Source organism: Pan paniscus, chromosome 1 (genome assembly GCF_029289425.2).
Source record: "Pan paniscus chromosome 1, NHGRI_mPanPan1-v2.0_pri, whole genome shotgun sequence".
Lineage (NCBI taxonomy): Eukaryota > Metazoa > Chordata > Mammalia > Primates > Hominidae > Pan > Pan paniscus.
This window is the reverse complement of record NC_073249.2, coordinates 119,708,518-119,725,596: the sequence shown is the minus strand read 5'-3', so window position 1 is coordinate 119,725,596 and position 17,079 is coordinate 119,708,518. Positions and strand designations below refer to the sequence as shown.

Genomic DNA, 17,079 nt, shown 5'->3' with positions numbered 1-17,079 from the left:
CTTTTGAGAAATGTCTGTTCATGCCTGTCCCAGTTTTTAATGGGGTTGTTTGTTTTATTCTTGTTGAGTTATTTGAGTTCCTTGTAGATTTTAAACATTGGTCTTTAGAGGCATAATTTCTAAATACTTCCCCCATTCTGTAGGTTGTCTGTTTATTCTGTTGATTATTTATTTTGCTGTGCAGAAGCGTTTTAGTTTAAGTCCCATTTTATTATTTTTGTTTTTGTTGTATTTGTTTTTTCGGTCTTCATTATAAATTCTTTGCCTAGGCTGATGTGCAAAAGAGTTTCTCCCAGGTTTTCTTCCAGGATTTCTACGGTTTCAGGTCTTATATGTAGGTCCTTAATCCATCTTGAGTTAATATTTGTATAAGGTGAGATAGAGGTTCAGTTTCATTTTTCTGCATATTGCAAGCCAGTTTTCTCAGCACTGTTTATTGAATAGGGTGCTTTTCCCCATTGCTTAGTTTTGTCCACTTTATGGAAGGTCAGAGGTTGTAGGGTATGTGGCTTTATTGTTGGGTTCTCTATTCTCTTCCATTGATCTATGTGTCTATTTTTGTACCAGTACCATGCTGTTTTAGTTACTATAGCCTTGTAGTATAATTTGAAGTCAGGAAATGTGATGCCTCTAAATTTGTTCCTTTTGCTTAGAAATGCTTTGGCTTTGGCTATTTGGGCTTTTTTTGGGGGGTGGGGTTCCATATGAACTTCAGGATTGGTTTTTCTGATTCTGTGAAAAATGACATTGGAAATTTGATAGGAATTGCACTGAATTTTAGATTGCTTTGAGTAATGGGTGATTTTAACAATATTAATTCTTTCAACCCATGAACATGGGAAATTTTTTCATTAATTTGTGTTGTCTACAATTTCTCCTATCAGTGTTTTATAGTTCTCCTTGTAGAGATGTTTCATCTCTTCTGTTAGCTGTATTCCTAGGTATTTTATTTTATTTTTGGGGGCATGTAAATGGGATTGAGTTCTTAATTTGGTTTGCAGCTTGAATATTATTGGTGTATAGAAATGCTACTGATTTTTGTACATTGATTTTGTATCCTGAGACTTTGCTGAAGTTGGCAATCAGTCTAGGATTCTCCTACAGGATCTTTAGGCTTTTCTAGGTATATGATCATGTTGTCAGCAAACAGAGATAATTTGATTTCCTCTTTTCCAATTTGAATGCCTTTTATTTCTTTCTCTTGCCTGATAGCTCTGGCTAGGACCTCCTGGAGAGTTGAATTTAACCAGCATCAACTTTTAACTGGGATCAAGATTTCCTTATAATTGGAGGGTGGAAGGCCAAGGGAGTATATAAAAGGAAGTGATTATAAGGATTGGACTATGGATACTATATAAGAAGAAATGGGAGGTCATGGGAGGTCAGTGATTTGAAGAATCAAATAATTATTAAACTATTAATATCATCTCTTCAGAAACTTAGTAGGATAATGCAGCTCAAGCTGTATCTTAATAGGTTCTGTGCCTGTGTGGAAAGACCAGGTATTAAAAAGTAGGAAATTAACAGAACACCAGAAAATAATATAGAAGTTTAAGAGTCATATTTGAAATACTTTGCATTTATATAGTACTCTCATGTTTTTCAAATCACTTTCAAAGATCTGTTTCTTATTTTATATTCTCAAATATATTATGGCCAGAGATGACAGCTTTATCAAAGTCTCAGAAGAGTACTAGAAGTCTTAAAAGAATCAAGTTATTATTAGCCATTTTCTACATTATAAAACATTTTAATGCTGATAAAACATTTAAAGTATCCAGTTATCATTTGAAATAAATTTATATTATTGCATGTTTAGCTGAATATGATTTCTTATACAATTATTTATCATTTCCTTTCTAAATTAATAAATTACTTTTTAAACAAGACCCATAAATAGTTAATGTCCCCACAGAAATGTGTACTATTCATTAAATTCTAATAATAGTAGTGATAATATCACATTTAACATTTTTATAGAGATTCATGGAATGAGTCTTAAACTGTTGAACTTGGGTATCTTACAGATTTGGTTTTCTTAGTCAGATAAAGTTTTGTCAGGTAGATTAAAGCATGTAGTTCTGGCCATTGGGCAGACTCTACAGAATCCTTTAGGTACCCACAAAGGAACCATACTATGAAAAGTCACCAGCCTTATTCTCTACATTTCCCTAACTTCATACCTTTGCCCACTCTTTACTCTATTACTTTCACCTAAAATGCTCAATCCCTCCTATTTTGCTTTGTTTTAATAAACTCTACCTGCCCTGAGGAAGATTCAGAGTGCACATCCTGTAGGACATTTTTTCTAATTCTCCTCCTGTTAAATGAAGTTCTCCTTCTACTTAGATTGCTTTATGTCACTGTTTTTTCTCTACACATACTATTTTTTTCTGGTTATCTGAGCATAAGTTTTCTTATTTACTAAATAAGCTTCCAGGCAACAAGCTTCTATGTAGCTGTAGAAAGCTCCTAGATGAATTTTTGCACATAAAAATGTGCAAAAATTGAACAAAGCTTTTGAACAAAGCTCTGTTAATTAAATTAGATGTACCAAGAACAAACCCGGTTTAGGGAATGTGAAGAAGAACAGCCAATAAGAGACCTCTTCCAGAGGAGGGGACCCAGGGGCAGGGCTGTTATTGCCCCTCCTCAGGAATTCCAGGCAGTTCTCAAAAAGTCCTTGGGAAGCAATTAGGTTTGAGAATTGGGTTTCCTTCCTTCAACCACTGCTCTCAAAAGGCTCTAGTCCTGAAAGATTGTCTTTATTTCAAACTCTCAAACAGAGAAGGCTCTAGAAGCCTTTCTGACTTCCTCAGGAGTCAGTAATGCCAGTATAAACAAGGCGTAACTCTGAGCGGTACAGAGGATTGGTGGGAAATGCTTGTTGTTTTACAAGACATTTTAATTTAGTAATCTGTAACTCTATGATTATTGGTGGTAGTATTATTATTCACTTGGCATGCCTTTACTACTAAATTTATATGGATATTTCCTTACACTGTCTCCTACATTGGAGTCTCAATGCCACCTTCTCCCAGTACTCTCCCTCTCCTCCATACTCGCCTCCCCTCTGACTTCTTCCTGTCCTCACACTCACCCTTCTCTCCCTGTTCACGTACACATGGTGATACAGCTCACCTCAAATAAAGGAAGTGGTTTGGCTTCAGCATCCCCCCTTTCTTCTTGCCTCTCTTTTAGCAACTGGGGTCCCGAAGTTGCTGACACTGTTTCTGGTTATCTTCTACTCTTCACCATTTGAGTATCCTCCTCTGCTTCTATCCAAATTTGATTTCATTCCATCAGGACCTTGTTCTCAGCTTCCTATTGTAGTAACTAGCTCTCTAACAAATGAATATGAACTTTTCTGATGAGTGGTAGCATATTCGTTTTTTTAAAAGTTTAAAAGTTAGCCATCTCTTATTATTATTTACTTGACAACACTTACTCATTTTTACTCTACTCATCAAAATATAATATTTGAAAAATTTTATATAGGCCAAAATAGTAACTCAACACCTAGCCAAGTTCCTGACACATAGGTAGACCAACTCAATAAAAATATTTATTGAATGAATGAATGAAAGAATGAATGAATGTGTTCAGATAATGACTGTGCTTGGCTTTCTAGTGGGATAAAATAAAAGCAAGGCAGATATTGATGCAAGAAATATTTTTAAACAAACAAAATTTGCAGTATCCTGGCTGACCTTCCTTATAAATGTCCAACTAGGCCTACCCTCATATTCCATGAAGACAAAACAGATACCCCACCTAGTTACCACTCACACTTTTGTGATAATTATTTCTACCAACAGAGACTTTGTCATTATCATTTATTTTAAAAAGGTTGAATTGGATTTACAACTTCTTTCTCTAGTTGAGATGCAAGAAAGAAGAAATCTAGTCACCCTCCACCCTTCCCCAACTACTCTCATGCTCTTCTTCATCTCCCTGTCTAGTCATTACCACCATCACTCCTAAGCCTCAGAGACACCTCTAACATTTCAGAGAAACCAAGGAAAAGAAAGGTGGGGTTACAGTAGCTACCTAATTCTTCTTTTGTAGCAAACTATTCTTGAAACTTAAGAGAAAAGGAGGAAATCTTAAAAGCACTTTTTCGCACAAATTATCTCCCTGCTTTTTTTGTCTTCTCTCACACGTATACATACAGATTTGGTCTGAAGAAAGGCTTAAGAAAGCCATCTTCTCTTAGCATTGGGGAAAAACAAAAATAAAGAATTGTTTAGTTGTCTAGAACTCTATTAAATTTGCCATGATGTATATGAAACCCCGACTGAGTTGCTGTCTTGGCATGATGTCAGAGAGCTAGAGGAGCCATGGTGATGGTACTTAGACTCTCAATGCTCACACAACCCCCTCCCACTTTTTTTTAAGGCTGAAAAGATGAAGAGAAAACAAGGGAAATGGTGCAAAGACACTAAAATTCTCCATCTGCAAAAAATAAAAATAATAGACTTTTTCATCACTAGAAACTGAGGCTTCCAAAATTTTAAAAGGTGTACACCTGCAAATGCTTCTGTTCATCTTGTCTGCCAAGAATTAACAATCTTCAGTCTTGTTCCGAATGTCCGACCTTTCTATCCTGCTTGAAACAGATGCTATTTCCATGCCAGTCACAACCACCTGTTGCCACCATGTGTTGTGTTGAATCACATATATGTAATGCCATTCCACCGTCTTTTCTCCATCTCTCATTTTACCCAAGCATGTAGTATGCTATTACTCTGCTACTGTATACACTCTGTATACATTTCTGTTCTTCCTTGCAAGATTGTGAATGCTTCGGCCACTCCAATCGATGCAGTTATATCGATCTGCTAAATACAGTCATTTGCGTGAGCTGTAAACACAACACTAGAGGGCAGCACTGTGAGTTATGCAGGCTGGGCTACTTCAGAAATGCTTCTGCACAACTGGACGATGAGAATGTGTGCATAGGTCAGTTCCATTACAATTTCAGCTATTCTTCTGTGCCTTTTGAGCTACGGGGAGATATTTAGGGTGGAGAGGCTGGCAATTTGCACCGCGGTTGAGCCAGAATGAACTTTCTCAATGTAGAAAATATCCTATGGTAGATTTCACTTGTGATTTCACTTGTATTGGTTGAAATCATAGTTGGGGGATATACTTTGAACCCTTATGTTGTTGCTTTAAATATGATGATCTCAGAAATCATGTTAAAGAAATTAAGAATTTTCTTTCTTCCCGTTTTTTGCTTTTGTATGAAATTGTAAAACCTGATGATTCTGAACTGATCTTATAGCCTTAAGTTATACATTCAACTTTCAAAATAGAAACTCATTATATGGGATTTAATTATAGATATGAAAAATTGGGGTACAGATTCTTGCATATAATTGGTGATCAACGAGTATTGATAGATTGAAAATGTTGCTATTTGAGATTGAAAATGACTAGCAACTGGAAATGTAAAAGTTTATCTGACTTCTTCATCCATAGCAACGAAATTCCATTTATTGAATTTTCCTACAGCTCCCAAAAAGGAGGAGTAATTTCTCAAAAGTTTTCTAGGCAACTAATCATCTTAGCCCTGGAAAACTGCGTCCACAGAGGCCCCTGAGCACTTTCCCTTCCCTCCCAACCAATGACTACTGCTCTTGGCACCTAGGGAGGACCAGGCACCTTTCCCACCCAGAAAATCTCCTACCTTTTACATAGTGAAACCTGTCTTTAAGAATATGGGGGTGCCAACGGAAAAATAAGAAACAATAAATGGAATTTCACTTCATAATTCACTCTGAAGCAATGCATATATTTGAAATGCTGAAAAATATATGTGTAGCCATTACCACACCAGTAGGTAGCTATACAGGCACCCAGTTTTAAAGGTAGACTTTTTCACATTGAGGTACGTTCAATAGGATACACAAGCTGAATAATGACAAGCAATCTTTTTATCTAGAAAAGAAATCCAATTCGTATTTCTGTGATCATTGTCCTCTGATTGGATCGTCAAGATCCAAGTGTCACAAAAAAAAGCTGTAGAGTTGTTTTTAATCAAATTGGGCCAAGTATATATAATACTGTTGGTGTCTACAGTACTTTCTATATTTCAAAGCATCTCCTTATTTATTATTTGTCAATTAGGAGAGAAAGTACTGGACTTAGAGGCCAGAAAGCTAGGCTCAAATTTCCGTTTGCTATCTCATGGCTGTGTGCCATAGGTAAGTCATTTGAGCCTTCTAGTCAGAAAAGGATAAATGGGATGCACAGGAAACCCTTGGTCAACTGTGAACGGGCTTGCAGATGTCTTGTTTTGTTTTTACTTAATCCTCATTAACAAAACAGTGGGGTAAGTATTACATTAATTGTTTCCCCTGTCTTGTCATTGAGAAAAGTAAGGCAGATTGACCCAAATCTTACAGCAAAGGGTTTCTGACTTCAAAGCTTAAACACTTTCAACCACTGACACAATTAGCAAAGCTAAGCTTGTCAGACTTTTACTTATGGTATGTGTTTTGGATGACAGCAGCAATTCCACTCTGAGTTTATGAACAGAAGTTCAATTGTCTTCATAACACTTGGGTTACAAAGATTTGAGGATATTAATGAAAACCAAAAGACGTAGTTGTCTGAATTTTGAATGCAGAGTACATTTTACTGAATGTCATTTATAAAAATATATAAATGTCATGCTATAGATAGGTAAACACCAGAAAAGCTAAAATAAATAGGAACACAGGATAAAAAACCTAACCATTTTTACATAAGATTAAAATGTTTTATAATATTTAATATGATTTTAAATCAATCTAAAAAAGTCCTTAAAAGGAAATATTTTATTCCATAAAATTTCTCTTATCAGGTAACTTAACAATATCACAATATATTTTATTCAGAGTATTTTATTATTATGAAGTTTGGCCTTTTTTCCAGTTCTGAAGTAAACTGTGAACTCCACATCTGCTTCTTTCTATCCAGTTTTAAGAAGTATAGTTCAGTTGTAAATCCATATTTGATTATCCACAGACTAGAAAACAATCCATTCAGTGTCTGTTTTAAATCAGATAAACTACAGAAGAAATATGAAAAAGATATCAATTTTGTATTTTTTTACTTTTAAAAATCAAGAAGAGTTTTTTTCTCCATTTCTAGAAAGTTTATTAATTAAAATTATAAACTTTTGGAAAATTCCATTTTATTGAGGTAAACCTGTTTCTATTTAGTATTTTGTACTTGAAACCAAGCGAAGTACTTGGTGAACCCAAAGGAGTGCATGCCTAGGTACTATTAAAGTTAGCTACATTAGGCCAGGTGCAATGGCTAACGCCTGGAATCCCAGCACTTTAGAAGGCCCGGGCAGGTGGATCACTTAAGGTCAGGAGTTTGAGACCAGCCTGGCCAACATGGTGAAACCACATCTCTACTGAAAGAAATAAAAAATTAGCTGAGCGTGGTGGCCTGTGCCTGTAATCCCAGCTACTCAGAAGGCTGAGGCAGGAGAATCAGTTGAACTCGAGAGGTGGAGGTTGCAGTAAGCTGAGAGAATAGCACCACTGCACTCCAGCCTGGGCTACAGAGCGAGACTCCATCTCAAAAAATAAAATAAAATAAAAAGTAATATTAGCTAGATTATTCCCTCACCCACCATAATTTCTTAAATTATTGCCCTTTTCTAAAGAAGAAAATTGTGTTTCAAGAATGAATTGAAAAATTTGGCTAGCTGATAGGTACTAAGGTCTATCTTTTATCTGTAGTGCTTATATGCACACAATGAATTAATAACAATTTCCTTAAAAAGCTGTAGCTTTCACTTACCCTGCTTGAGGCACTGAAGACAGTGATACTGGGGCTGCCTGTGCACAAGGCTGGAGTTTGCCCTCTCAGGGCCGTTGGAAGCCTCTGGCTCCATTGCTAAGGTTTGCCCTATGAGACAGCATGAACCTATTTGCTATTTTCCACAATTAAGATTCCTAAAGGGCTTGAGGCAGGACTATTAAATTCGAAAGGATACATCACAAGTAATTGAGAGTTAATTTTAATACCATTTTGTATAGAAAGCACTAATGAAAGTGAAGGGATATTTACCCCATTCACTTTCACAGAATAAGGCACTAATCTTGGAAACTTTGAACTTCATCTAAGTCTCATCTACATTAAAAATAAAAAAAGAACACTTTGCCAATTCTTTAACAACTGACAATAAAATTCACCACCCTTGCTGTAAAGGAACAACTCATATCTTTGACAAAATGTAGGCTCTGTGTGATGAAATAGATGTTGTAAAATACTTGCATCATTTTATATTATAGCAAACATAAAATGCAGCAGGCTATTGCATGTTGCCACAGTGATTGCTGCTTTGTAATTACTGGTGAATTTGCCCATTTTTTCTACAAATTCCAAACACAGCTATGTCTCCAAAGATACATGTAATTACCCTGTAATGATGCAGCAATTACATGAAGATGACATCCTTGCATGCTTCTGTTTCATGTAAACTTGAGCATTAAGCAGGAAGCTAGAGGATATATGGTTTGTGACCTTGAGTAATCACTGTTAATAATCCTGCTGACAAGCTTTGCATCACAATGAAACAGAGCTCAGCAGCTGCTGCTAAGCATTTCTTGAAATTATGATGTATAATTTTTAATTCCCCTTTGAAACCCATGATTGGGTAATCAGAGGTACCTTAAATAGAATAAGGGGAACATAAGACACTTTTAATACCTGTAAATCAATTCTAGTATAACTTTTAAATGAAGCACCCCCCGCCAGGTATTTTACGTTGCTTTGTAATCTAACAGTCCTGCATGTTCTTCCTAATTTCATGGAATAAAATATGATCCTCCAAGACTCTTTGCATTACTCCAATATCCACCATTGACCATCATTCCATAAATGACACTTTTAAAAAACTGAATTATTTGTTACATAAGGTGAAGGGAAGGCCACACCCCTTCTTGTCCTTTATTTTCATGACTGCAAAACATTACACTTACCCACATTTTCCTATGACAATGACTGGGATATATTATGGTTTAAATGTTTTACTGTTTTGTTTAATTTTGTTTACATTTTTTGCCTCTAAAATCTTATATTAATTAATGGTCATGGGCTAATTGACTGGAGGAGTATGTGAATTCACGTTGGCCAGATGTAACTCTGCTTACTGGCTTACAAAATGTTGGTGATTTATTGTCAACTTACACACTTTAAACAGTAAAAAAAAAATTACAGTTTCGATATAGGTACAAATTTATAATGTGCCTATGTACAGACAAACATTAAAAGCTTTCACAAAATTAGTATTTTAAAATATTTTTAATCTGCTTCCATATATACATGCATATTAAAATAGAAAATGTTAATTTAAAATAAAACTCTAGTTGTTAAGTACAAACTAAACCAGGCAAGGAGAGAGCATTTTAGAGTTTATTAAGTTTTATTTTTACCTACATATATAACTATTAATCATATAAATGTTTGTTTTATAAGAATGCTGAACTTGAAACCTGACTTAATTAGCATAAAATAAATCATAATTCTAAGGTACTCCACATTTATTTGAAGAATATCTAATTAGTGTCTGTGACATAAACTTAGAGTCAAACCCCTAGACCCATCTATAAGGCTAAACCCTGAATCCCCATAGCGAATCCAATATGCCAAACTTGATTATATTAAACTAAATTTTCAAGACTTCTCTTGGTTAGTTGGATGGTATAGTTTTATTTGGTTTTTCGTGAGGGAACTGCTTAATGTACCCATTTTTAAATAATGGAAACTGAGAGACACAATAACTTCCTCAAAATTATTAGAAGAGTAATGAGGAAAGAAACTTTAGCTCACAGTACCCAAAAGCTGCCAGCTACCTGCACTATCTTTCCAGCTAATAGAAGCCTAAAGGATATCCATTTCTGGTTCAAGCTTTAAGCAAAATAGAGCTTCAGAAGTAAAAATATCCTATATAAGAATGTGTGAGGAATCAAGAAAACACTGTATTCACCTTTTATTGTGCAAAGCTGTATTGTCCTGCCAGCAGACATTATAATGAAAAATATACATCTTAAATTATAACTATGTTGAAAATTATTTGGGATTACAAAGTTTATTTGTCTTTCATGATTGTTAAGCTGGGCTGCATAAAAGCTGCATTAATATGCCTAGCAAATACAACATCTAAAGGCTTATCACAAAATGGTATATACATGAATAAATTAAGATGCTGTCCCAAATCATAAAGTAAAACTACCTTTGAATGAGCAAAGTGCATTCATATTGTACTTTTAAAATGTTCAGCAGTTCTCAAATATTGAGTGCAATGGCTAAGCCCATTTGAATAATTTAAAACACATTTTACACTGATGGCATATTGATTTATCCTTGATATACAAACTTCTCATGGTGTTTATTAAACCATCTAAAAATATCCTAACAAATGGAATCTCCATTACGATCTGTTAGCAGTGAAAAGCATGTCTTATTTCCATGGAAGTTTTCAGTTGATTTCCTCCCATATCATAAAAATGATATCATGGAAGGCTAAGCGAATAAATAAATGGCTGTGAAATAGCCATATTTGCCGAAGCATTTCATTAATGGACATCTTTCTTTAAGTAAGTGATGCATTTAAGTACGTGACGCTCCTGTGTTGATAACCTATAAGCCATGCAGACTTGTCTCCAGCCTGTGTGTTGTCTTGTTTCTACAGAGTGTTATTGTAACCCTTTGGGCTCAATCCATGATCGTTGTAATGGCTCAGGATTTTGTGAGTGTAAGACTGGAACAACAGGGCCTAAGTGTGATGAGTGTCTGCCGGGAAATTCCTGGCACTACGGCTGTCAACGTAAGTAACTCTGGGAGCTGCCCTCTGCCTGCTGCAGCATGGCTGATTTCTGCTTGGCTAGGCCGGTGCGTGCAGCTTCTCAGAGCAGAAAAAGATCCAAACCGCTGACAAGTTTTAAAAGCTACTTAAAGCTGCGGCCAATGTATGGGAGAGCAATCCATCAGCTGTCCAACTGGCTTTTTTGAAGCCCATCTTCATCCCCTCAGTTAGCTGGAGCAACTTACATTGAAATATTGTATGGAGATCCATATACCTGGCCAGACCATAAATTAAGTGACACAATAGGGACCCAGCGTGGAAATCTTCACCGCAGAATGAAGGGTGATGTGCATGTGGTTAATATATTTCTTGAACTGAAAGTTACCCTAGAGCTCCAGAGTTCATAAATTAGATGAAATCTACATAACTTATTACTACCCTTGCTATCATACCCATCACTGAATCTTAACCAAAAACCTAAAGCTAATAAATCTAAGGAATATTTAAATGTGGGGTAAAATAAATGGCAAAAATCGATATTGATTTTAAGCCTCTGAGGTTAGGCACTACGCGGGGAGCTGTGGACAAATGCCATTTGGTTCAGCCTCATTTCTCTTGAGATTACCAGGTCTTCAAAGCTTGTCAAGGCACGTGGCATGTCAGTGTGTACAAGGAACGTGAATTATAAAATCAAGGCAGAAGGTTCCTTCCGTCTTTTATAACCTTTTCTGCTTTTGAATTCCGAACTAACTTTCCATTTCATCTATAGACAGGTATTTTGCTAGTATTAAAGCACCACAAGACATATCCTGTGTAGCAGTGTGGTCCAATAGAAAATCAAGCAAGCCACATATGTAATTTTAGATGCTTTTGCTTTCCACATTAAAAAAGTAAAAAGAAATAAGAGAAATTAATTTTAATAACTATTATATTTAGCTCAAATTGTATAAGATACTATTATTTCAACATATAACTAATATCAAAATTATTAAGGCTATATTTTTCATGTTTTTTTATTGTCTATGAAGTCAGATGTGCATTTTATACTTGCAGAAAATGTCAGTTAGGGCTGCCCATATTGTAAGGCTTAATAGCCACATGTGTCTACCATATTGGACAGCACAGCCCTAGAGTTATTTTTGCTTACTTTTCACTTGAAACAAATGTCAGCATGCAGGAAACATCTAAAGTCAATTTCTATAGAAAACTGTATATTATTTGTATAATATAGTAGTAATAGCAACTTTTATATTCTATAAAATAAATTCTGCATGATGAATTCTATAATAATAACTGTGTAGATCCAATTTCTATACAATATTATAGGATGTTCTATCTGTTACTTATGGAATACATAGTTATCTGGCAGCCACACTTCTAGGTAATATAATTCCAAAGTGAAATGCCATGGGCAGCAATGAGCTCTGGCAATAGGTTGAAATTTTGGCATTGAGCAGGCCAAGGTTAGAATGGAATCCAAGAACTGGGAACTGAGGTCTCCAGCCTTGCTGGAGAGGAACACTGAAAGACAGTCAAATAGTCAGAAGTCAGGCCTCACACCTGTATATAAGGTCTAGATAAAGCCATGGTTTAAAAGTCTTGCATGCTGTTGTTTTCCAGAAAGTGCTAGTCCTTCGTGCCTGGGAGAGTTGGTGGATCCCAGCAACCATGTGAAGTGTCAGGGCTCAGAGTGAAGCTATCAATCATGGCACAGCTAGACCTCAAGGCCTAGAGCAGGCCAACAGTCAGGAGAAGAGAAGGAGAATAGGCAGAGGAAAAATCAAAACCAGCACCAAGACTCAAGGCATAAAGAATAAGGAGACTTTGTAATTAAGACACACTTCTCAAAGAGAAGATCTCATATAAAGCTCCTGAGGAAGCAGGACCTAAAGAATGGGTTGCTGGAGTGTACTCAGGGTAAGACTTGGGAGAGGAAAATAAATCAATCCTGCTTTGGGAAAATGCATCTCAAAAAGGACCTAACCCAATTTTTCTATATTCATTATTGGAGTATTATAAAAAATATGGTGTTGCCACCAACTTTTCCCTTCTGGAATCAAAAGACTGAATTTAAGCCTTACCCTGCCACATACAAATCATAAAACCCTCTGTGCCTCAGTTCCAGAACCTCGCATACTTGTTAGGTGGATCACTGAGATGATGAGAGGACATGCATTTATTCTTTTGAGTATGTATTGAGTACCTACCATGACTTAGGCACTGGGCTAATGGTAGGGCACAGAAGGATGAAAAGAGAGAGCTACTGTGGACATGTGGACATGGAGTTCACATCCGAATAAGAGGCCCAACAATTACGATAGAAGGTAATCAGAGCTCAATAAGAGGAATGTACATGTTATTTGTTAGTGAAGCCCAACATGGGGAGTAAGTCTTCCCAGAAAAGTGACATGTAGTTAAGCACTAAAGGATCAGTGGAGCTTTCCAGGGTAGGAATCTTGGGTAAAGGTGATTGAGCTAACACACTGTGTTCCAGAACTTGCGTGTGTGTGTGTGTGTGTGTGAGCATGTACATGTGTTTGGAGTAAGGGAAGATGTTAAACAGCATCCAGGGACTAGATTATGTGGTTTCATGAATCCCAAGCTAAGACATTTTATGTTGTCAGGGAGGAAAATCGGAATCATCATATGGAGAAGATATGGGATCCATCATATGGTTTTAAGCAGAGAAATGAAAGGAACAGATTTGTTTTTAAAAAGATTATTCTAGCTACTAAATAAAGAAAGGAATGGAATGGGTTGAAATTAGATTTGATATATAAATTTAACATCGTCCAAACACACCTTTGGGAACATAGGAGATTTTTCTCACTCTGAAATCTTTGTTCCTTCTCTTAGACCCACCCACATAGGGCTGGTATTCTATGTTAAAATATAGAAATTCTTCTGTCAGTTAGTAAATGGCTACTTCACCAAGATCCTGAAGTGCCTTCCCCTGGGATCTCTTGGACTGTCACCAAGGATCAGCAATAACGGGGTAACACGTGTCACAGTAGCATGCCACTAGCACCTGCTCCAGGATTGTAGTTGATGTGCATTCTGATTAGTTGGTGCTGGAAGGTTGATAAATATTTTTTTTTCATTTTGCTCCTGTCCTCACACACATGAATGCACTCAAAAATGCCCCTTGAGTGCATCCTTGTCTTCCTTTCCCCCTCCCACTGCTCACCCTGACTTCCACTTGCCCTGAGTTGAACCCATCCTTGGATTTGGCCACAGTATTAGTAGAAGAGCTATTAACCTGGCAACACAAAATCAATGCCAAGCAGAAAACCAGTGGGAGAGTAGGGCTGACAGTGGTGTTGCAGTGATGAGCTGAGAGTAAGCAGGCATTTAGGTAGGCACTGCCAGGGAGGCAGTAGGAGATATCAGGAAGAGTCCAAGGGATCCAGGCCCAAGGTTCCAGTCCTCCCAGAGGATTGTCAAAAGGAGCCATGTGGAATTGTGGTCCAAAAGGACTTGGGTTTGGGAACAGAATATTTAAAAAAGGGATTCAGTAACTGACACTGTTGCCTATATTCTGTGAATAGAAACAGTGAATATGCTCTTTGAGTAGACTCTGGATTCATAGAGACCAGGGTCTGAATCTCTTCTCCACTTCTTATGACCTGCGAGACTAAGAGGAAATTACTTGGCCCGTCTAAGCCTGGTGTTTCATCTAAAATGGGGTAATAATATGACCTAACATATATAGTAATTGTGAAGGTTCAAATAAAATAATGAATGTGGACCTCATAGTACATAGTAAGTGTTCAATTATTATTACTACTTCCAAGCACATGTTGATATGCCATAGACCTAAGCAAGAATCCATGTTCAAAAGCTTTCGTGCAATGTTATTGTAGAACTTGTTGGGCCACTATTGAGGAATCAAACTGTCGACCTGGGGGCTTCCAAAAAGCCTCCTGGTTAGAGACAAGACTGATTCAAGAAAGTGAAGCAAAGCTGACCCCAAAGCAATTATGGGGTTTGAGCTGGGGCCATTTTTTAAATTCCAGGCTCATCAGCAAACTTTCTGCTTGAGAGGCCACCAATTATGTACTGTGTAAATGTAGGCAAGTCTTTCTGAATTAAAAGGTGAAACACTTCTAAACCACTAGAATGAATGGTCTTTAGACAGCATAGAACAAATAACCTAGGAAAGAAAACAGAAATAATAAGATTTCAAGGAGGCCTGGCAGAATCAAAATTAGTGCTGAGGTTGCCCAACAGAAAAATGAGACATTGGAAAGAAAGAGAAAAAAAGTTTTAAATGATCCTTTTGAAACCAGAGAAGAGTCAACAGCTAGGTTCCAGAGAATAAAATTGAGCCTTCTACATAGGAAGCAGCATTCCATGCTTTATATAAAATATGAAGGGTTAACATGTATTGGGAAGTAACTAAATAGTTGTTATCAGCGCCAAAGTAACTGGACATAAAGGAGATTTATGACTTTTCAGTTTGGGAGAGTAGAAATAGCCACTTGTAGAATTAATGTGACTGGTGAGGAGATATGTTTGTCTTCCCGGAGGATGTATGTAAGACACATGGGAATATGCTGCAGGGTTTATTAAATCCACCAATTGTTAACTTGTGTGAATACTAATGGTACTTTCAGAAGAATTCATAGTCTGCTTATTTAAGTGAAAGTCAAAAGATTTGGTGATATCAGTTAAATGTTATAATTTTGGAAGATACTAGAGCTGTAGGAAATAAAAAGCAAAGTACACATAGCAAGGGGGAGACAGATCACATCCTTCTCTGAGCACAAGTGGGAAAGGCTTTCCATTTTTAAGGAACCATGTGAATAGATTGGGCCCACACATGTAATCTAGGATAATCTCTCCTTTTCAAGATCTTTAATTTAATCACATCTATAAAGTCTCTTTTGCCAAGTGAGGTAAGAGGTTCTAGGGATCAGGATGTAGACATCTTTGAGAACACATTATATTGTGCTTATCATAATAATAATAAAGAATGTCAAAGTTTCATGTCAGAGATAAATATGCAGGTGTTATGAAGACAGAATGCAACTCGTGCTGGGGAAAAAGATATGCAATGGTAAAACATATTCAAAAGAAATATTTTAAAGGATTCGAGAGGAGTAATGTATGTCAAGCAGGTATAGATGTGCATTGTGCATTACAGGGTAGAGATAGTGAAATATGTTTCAGTCAAGACCAAAGACTGTATAAGAAAGGTATTGTGAGAGCATATTGTAGACCACTAGACCATTTAGAGGATACATTGTTCAGAGGAAAATTGGAAAACTTAAATATTCTATCTTCCAAAATGGGGGAATTCAAATATCAGGAGTTCTGCTAAAAGATTTGTTCTGGTAAAATAGTTTACTTGCATTAATGAGAATTTCTTTGCCCAAAAGAGTGGAAGAAGCAATCTGAGGAGCTACCACTTATTGGTACCATGGAGAAGGCATTGTCACATAAGGGAGCAAACACTATTAAAAGTCTAAGAGGCATTGTTCTAAACATTAAGAAAAATTCAAAACATTCCTGGGGGAAAAAGGTAGGATGTTAGACCTTTTTAAAAATGGGTGTGCACATATGCACATACACATACAATCACTTTTATTAAAAATAAAAGCATAAATTGTTCCCAATAGACTATCTAAAAAAAAGAGAGACTTCTACATTAACCAACTTGACTATCAAACGCTCTTTCCTCTGAGGTTTTGATGAACATTATTTCAGTCCCTACACTGTGTTGCAAATTTAGGCTAAATAATTTGCAAAAATGCAGATGGTATAGGGCTGTGCTGACATAGTTCAAATGACAAAAATGTAAAGATATTAGCTTACATTAAAGCTCAATTTTAGTCAGTATATTATATAAGTGGCCAAGGAACTAACAATTTCAGGCTGAACAAAGATCAAAGGAGGTTACAGTCCCACTAAAACATGTCCTGAGCAGCCCACATCAGGGGGCTAGTTCTTGGAAAGAGCATTCTAGCTTTGCAGACAGTGATGTAAGAGAGTCCCTTCTTTGATGAAAGTTTTTTCATATGAAACAGCATTGAAGCAGCTTGGTAACATATGTTACAGATGTCAACCAGTGTTTGGAGGGCTAACAAGTAGACATGGTTCAGGAAGATTCAGGGACCATGAATAATGGAGATGGGTTTCAATTTAGCATTTTCCAACAGTTACGCTTTCTAGGTGTCTGAGAATATAGTAGGTGCATTGAGTAATGACAACTTCCCCAGACTCTGGAGAAGTTCCAATAGAAGCTGAACAGGCTCCTATCAGTG

General features: G+C 36.5%; 1 protein-coding gene across 18 annotated transcripts in view; it reads left to right on the top strand.

Annotated features, from left to right (window-relative positions):
- The window catches only part of NTNG1 (netrin G1), a 346,048-nt gene that overhangs the window by 289,351 nt on the left and 39,618 nt on the right, over nucleotides 1–17,079 (top strand). For 7 of the 18 annotated variants that reach the window (XM_063599527.1, XM_063599523.1, XM_034932355.3 and 4 more), the window contains one exon: nucleotides 10,700–10,834. The exons of 6 other annotated variants lie outside the window; for them this stretch is intronic. In XM_063599527.1, coding sequence (XP_063455597.1) covers nucleotides 10,700–10,834 — 135 coding nt within the window. Of the gene's footprint in view, nucleotides 1–4,794; nucleotides 4,963–10,699; nucleotides 10,835–17,079 lie in introns of all 18 variants that reach the window. 5 more of the 18 variants (XM_063599522.1, XM_008975773.5, XM_014346266.4 and 2 more) reach the window with 1 other exon arrangement.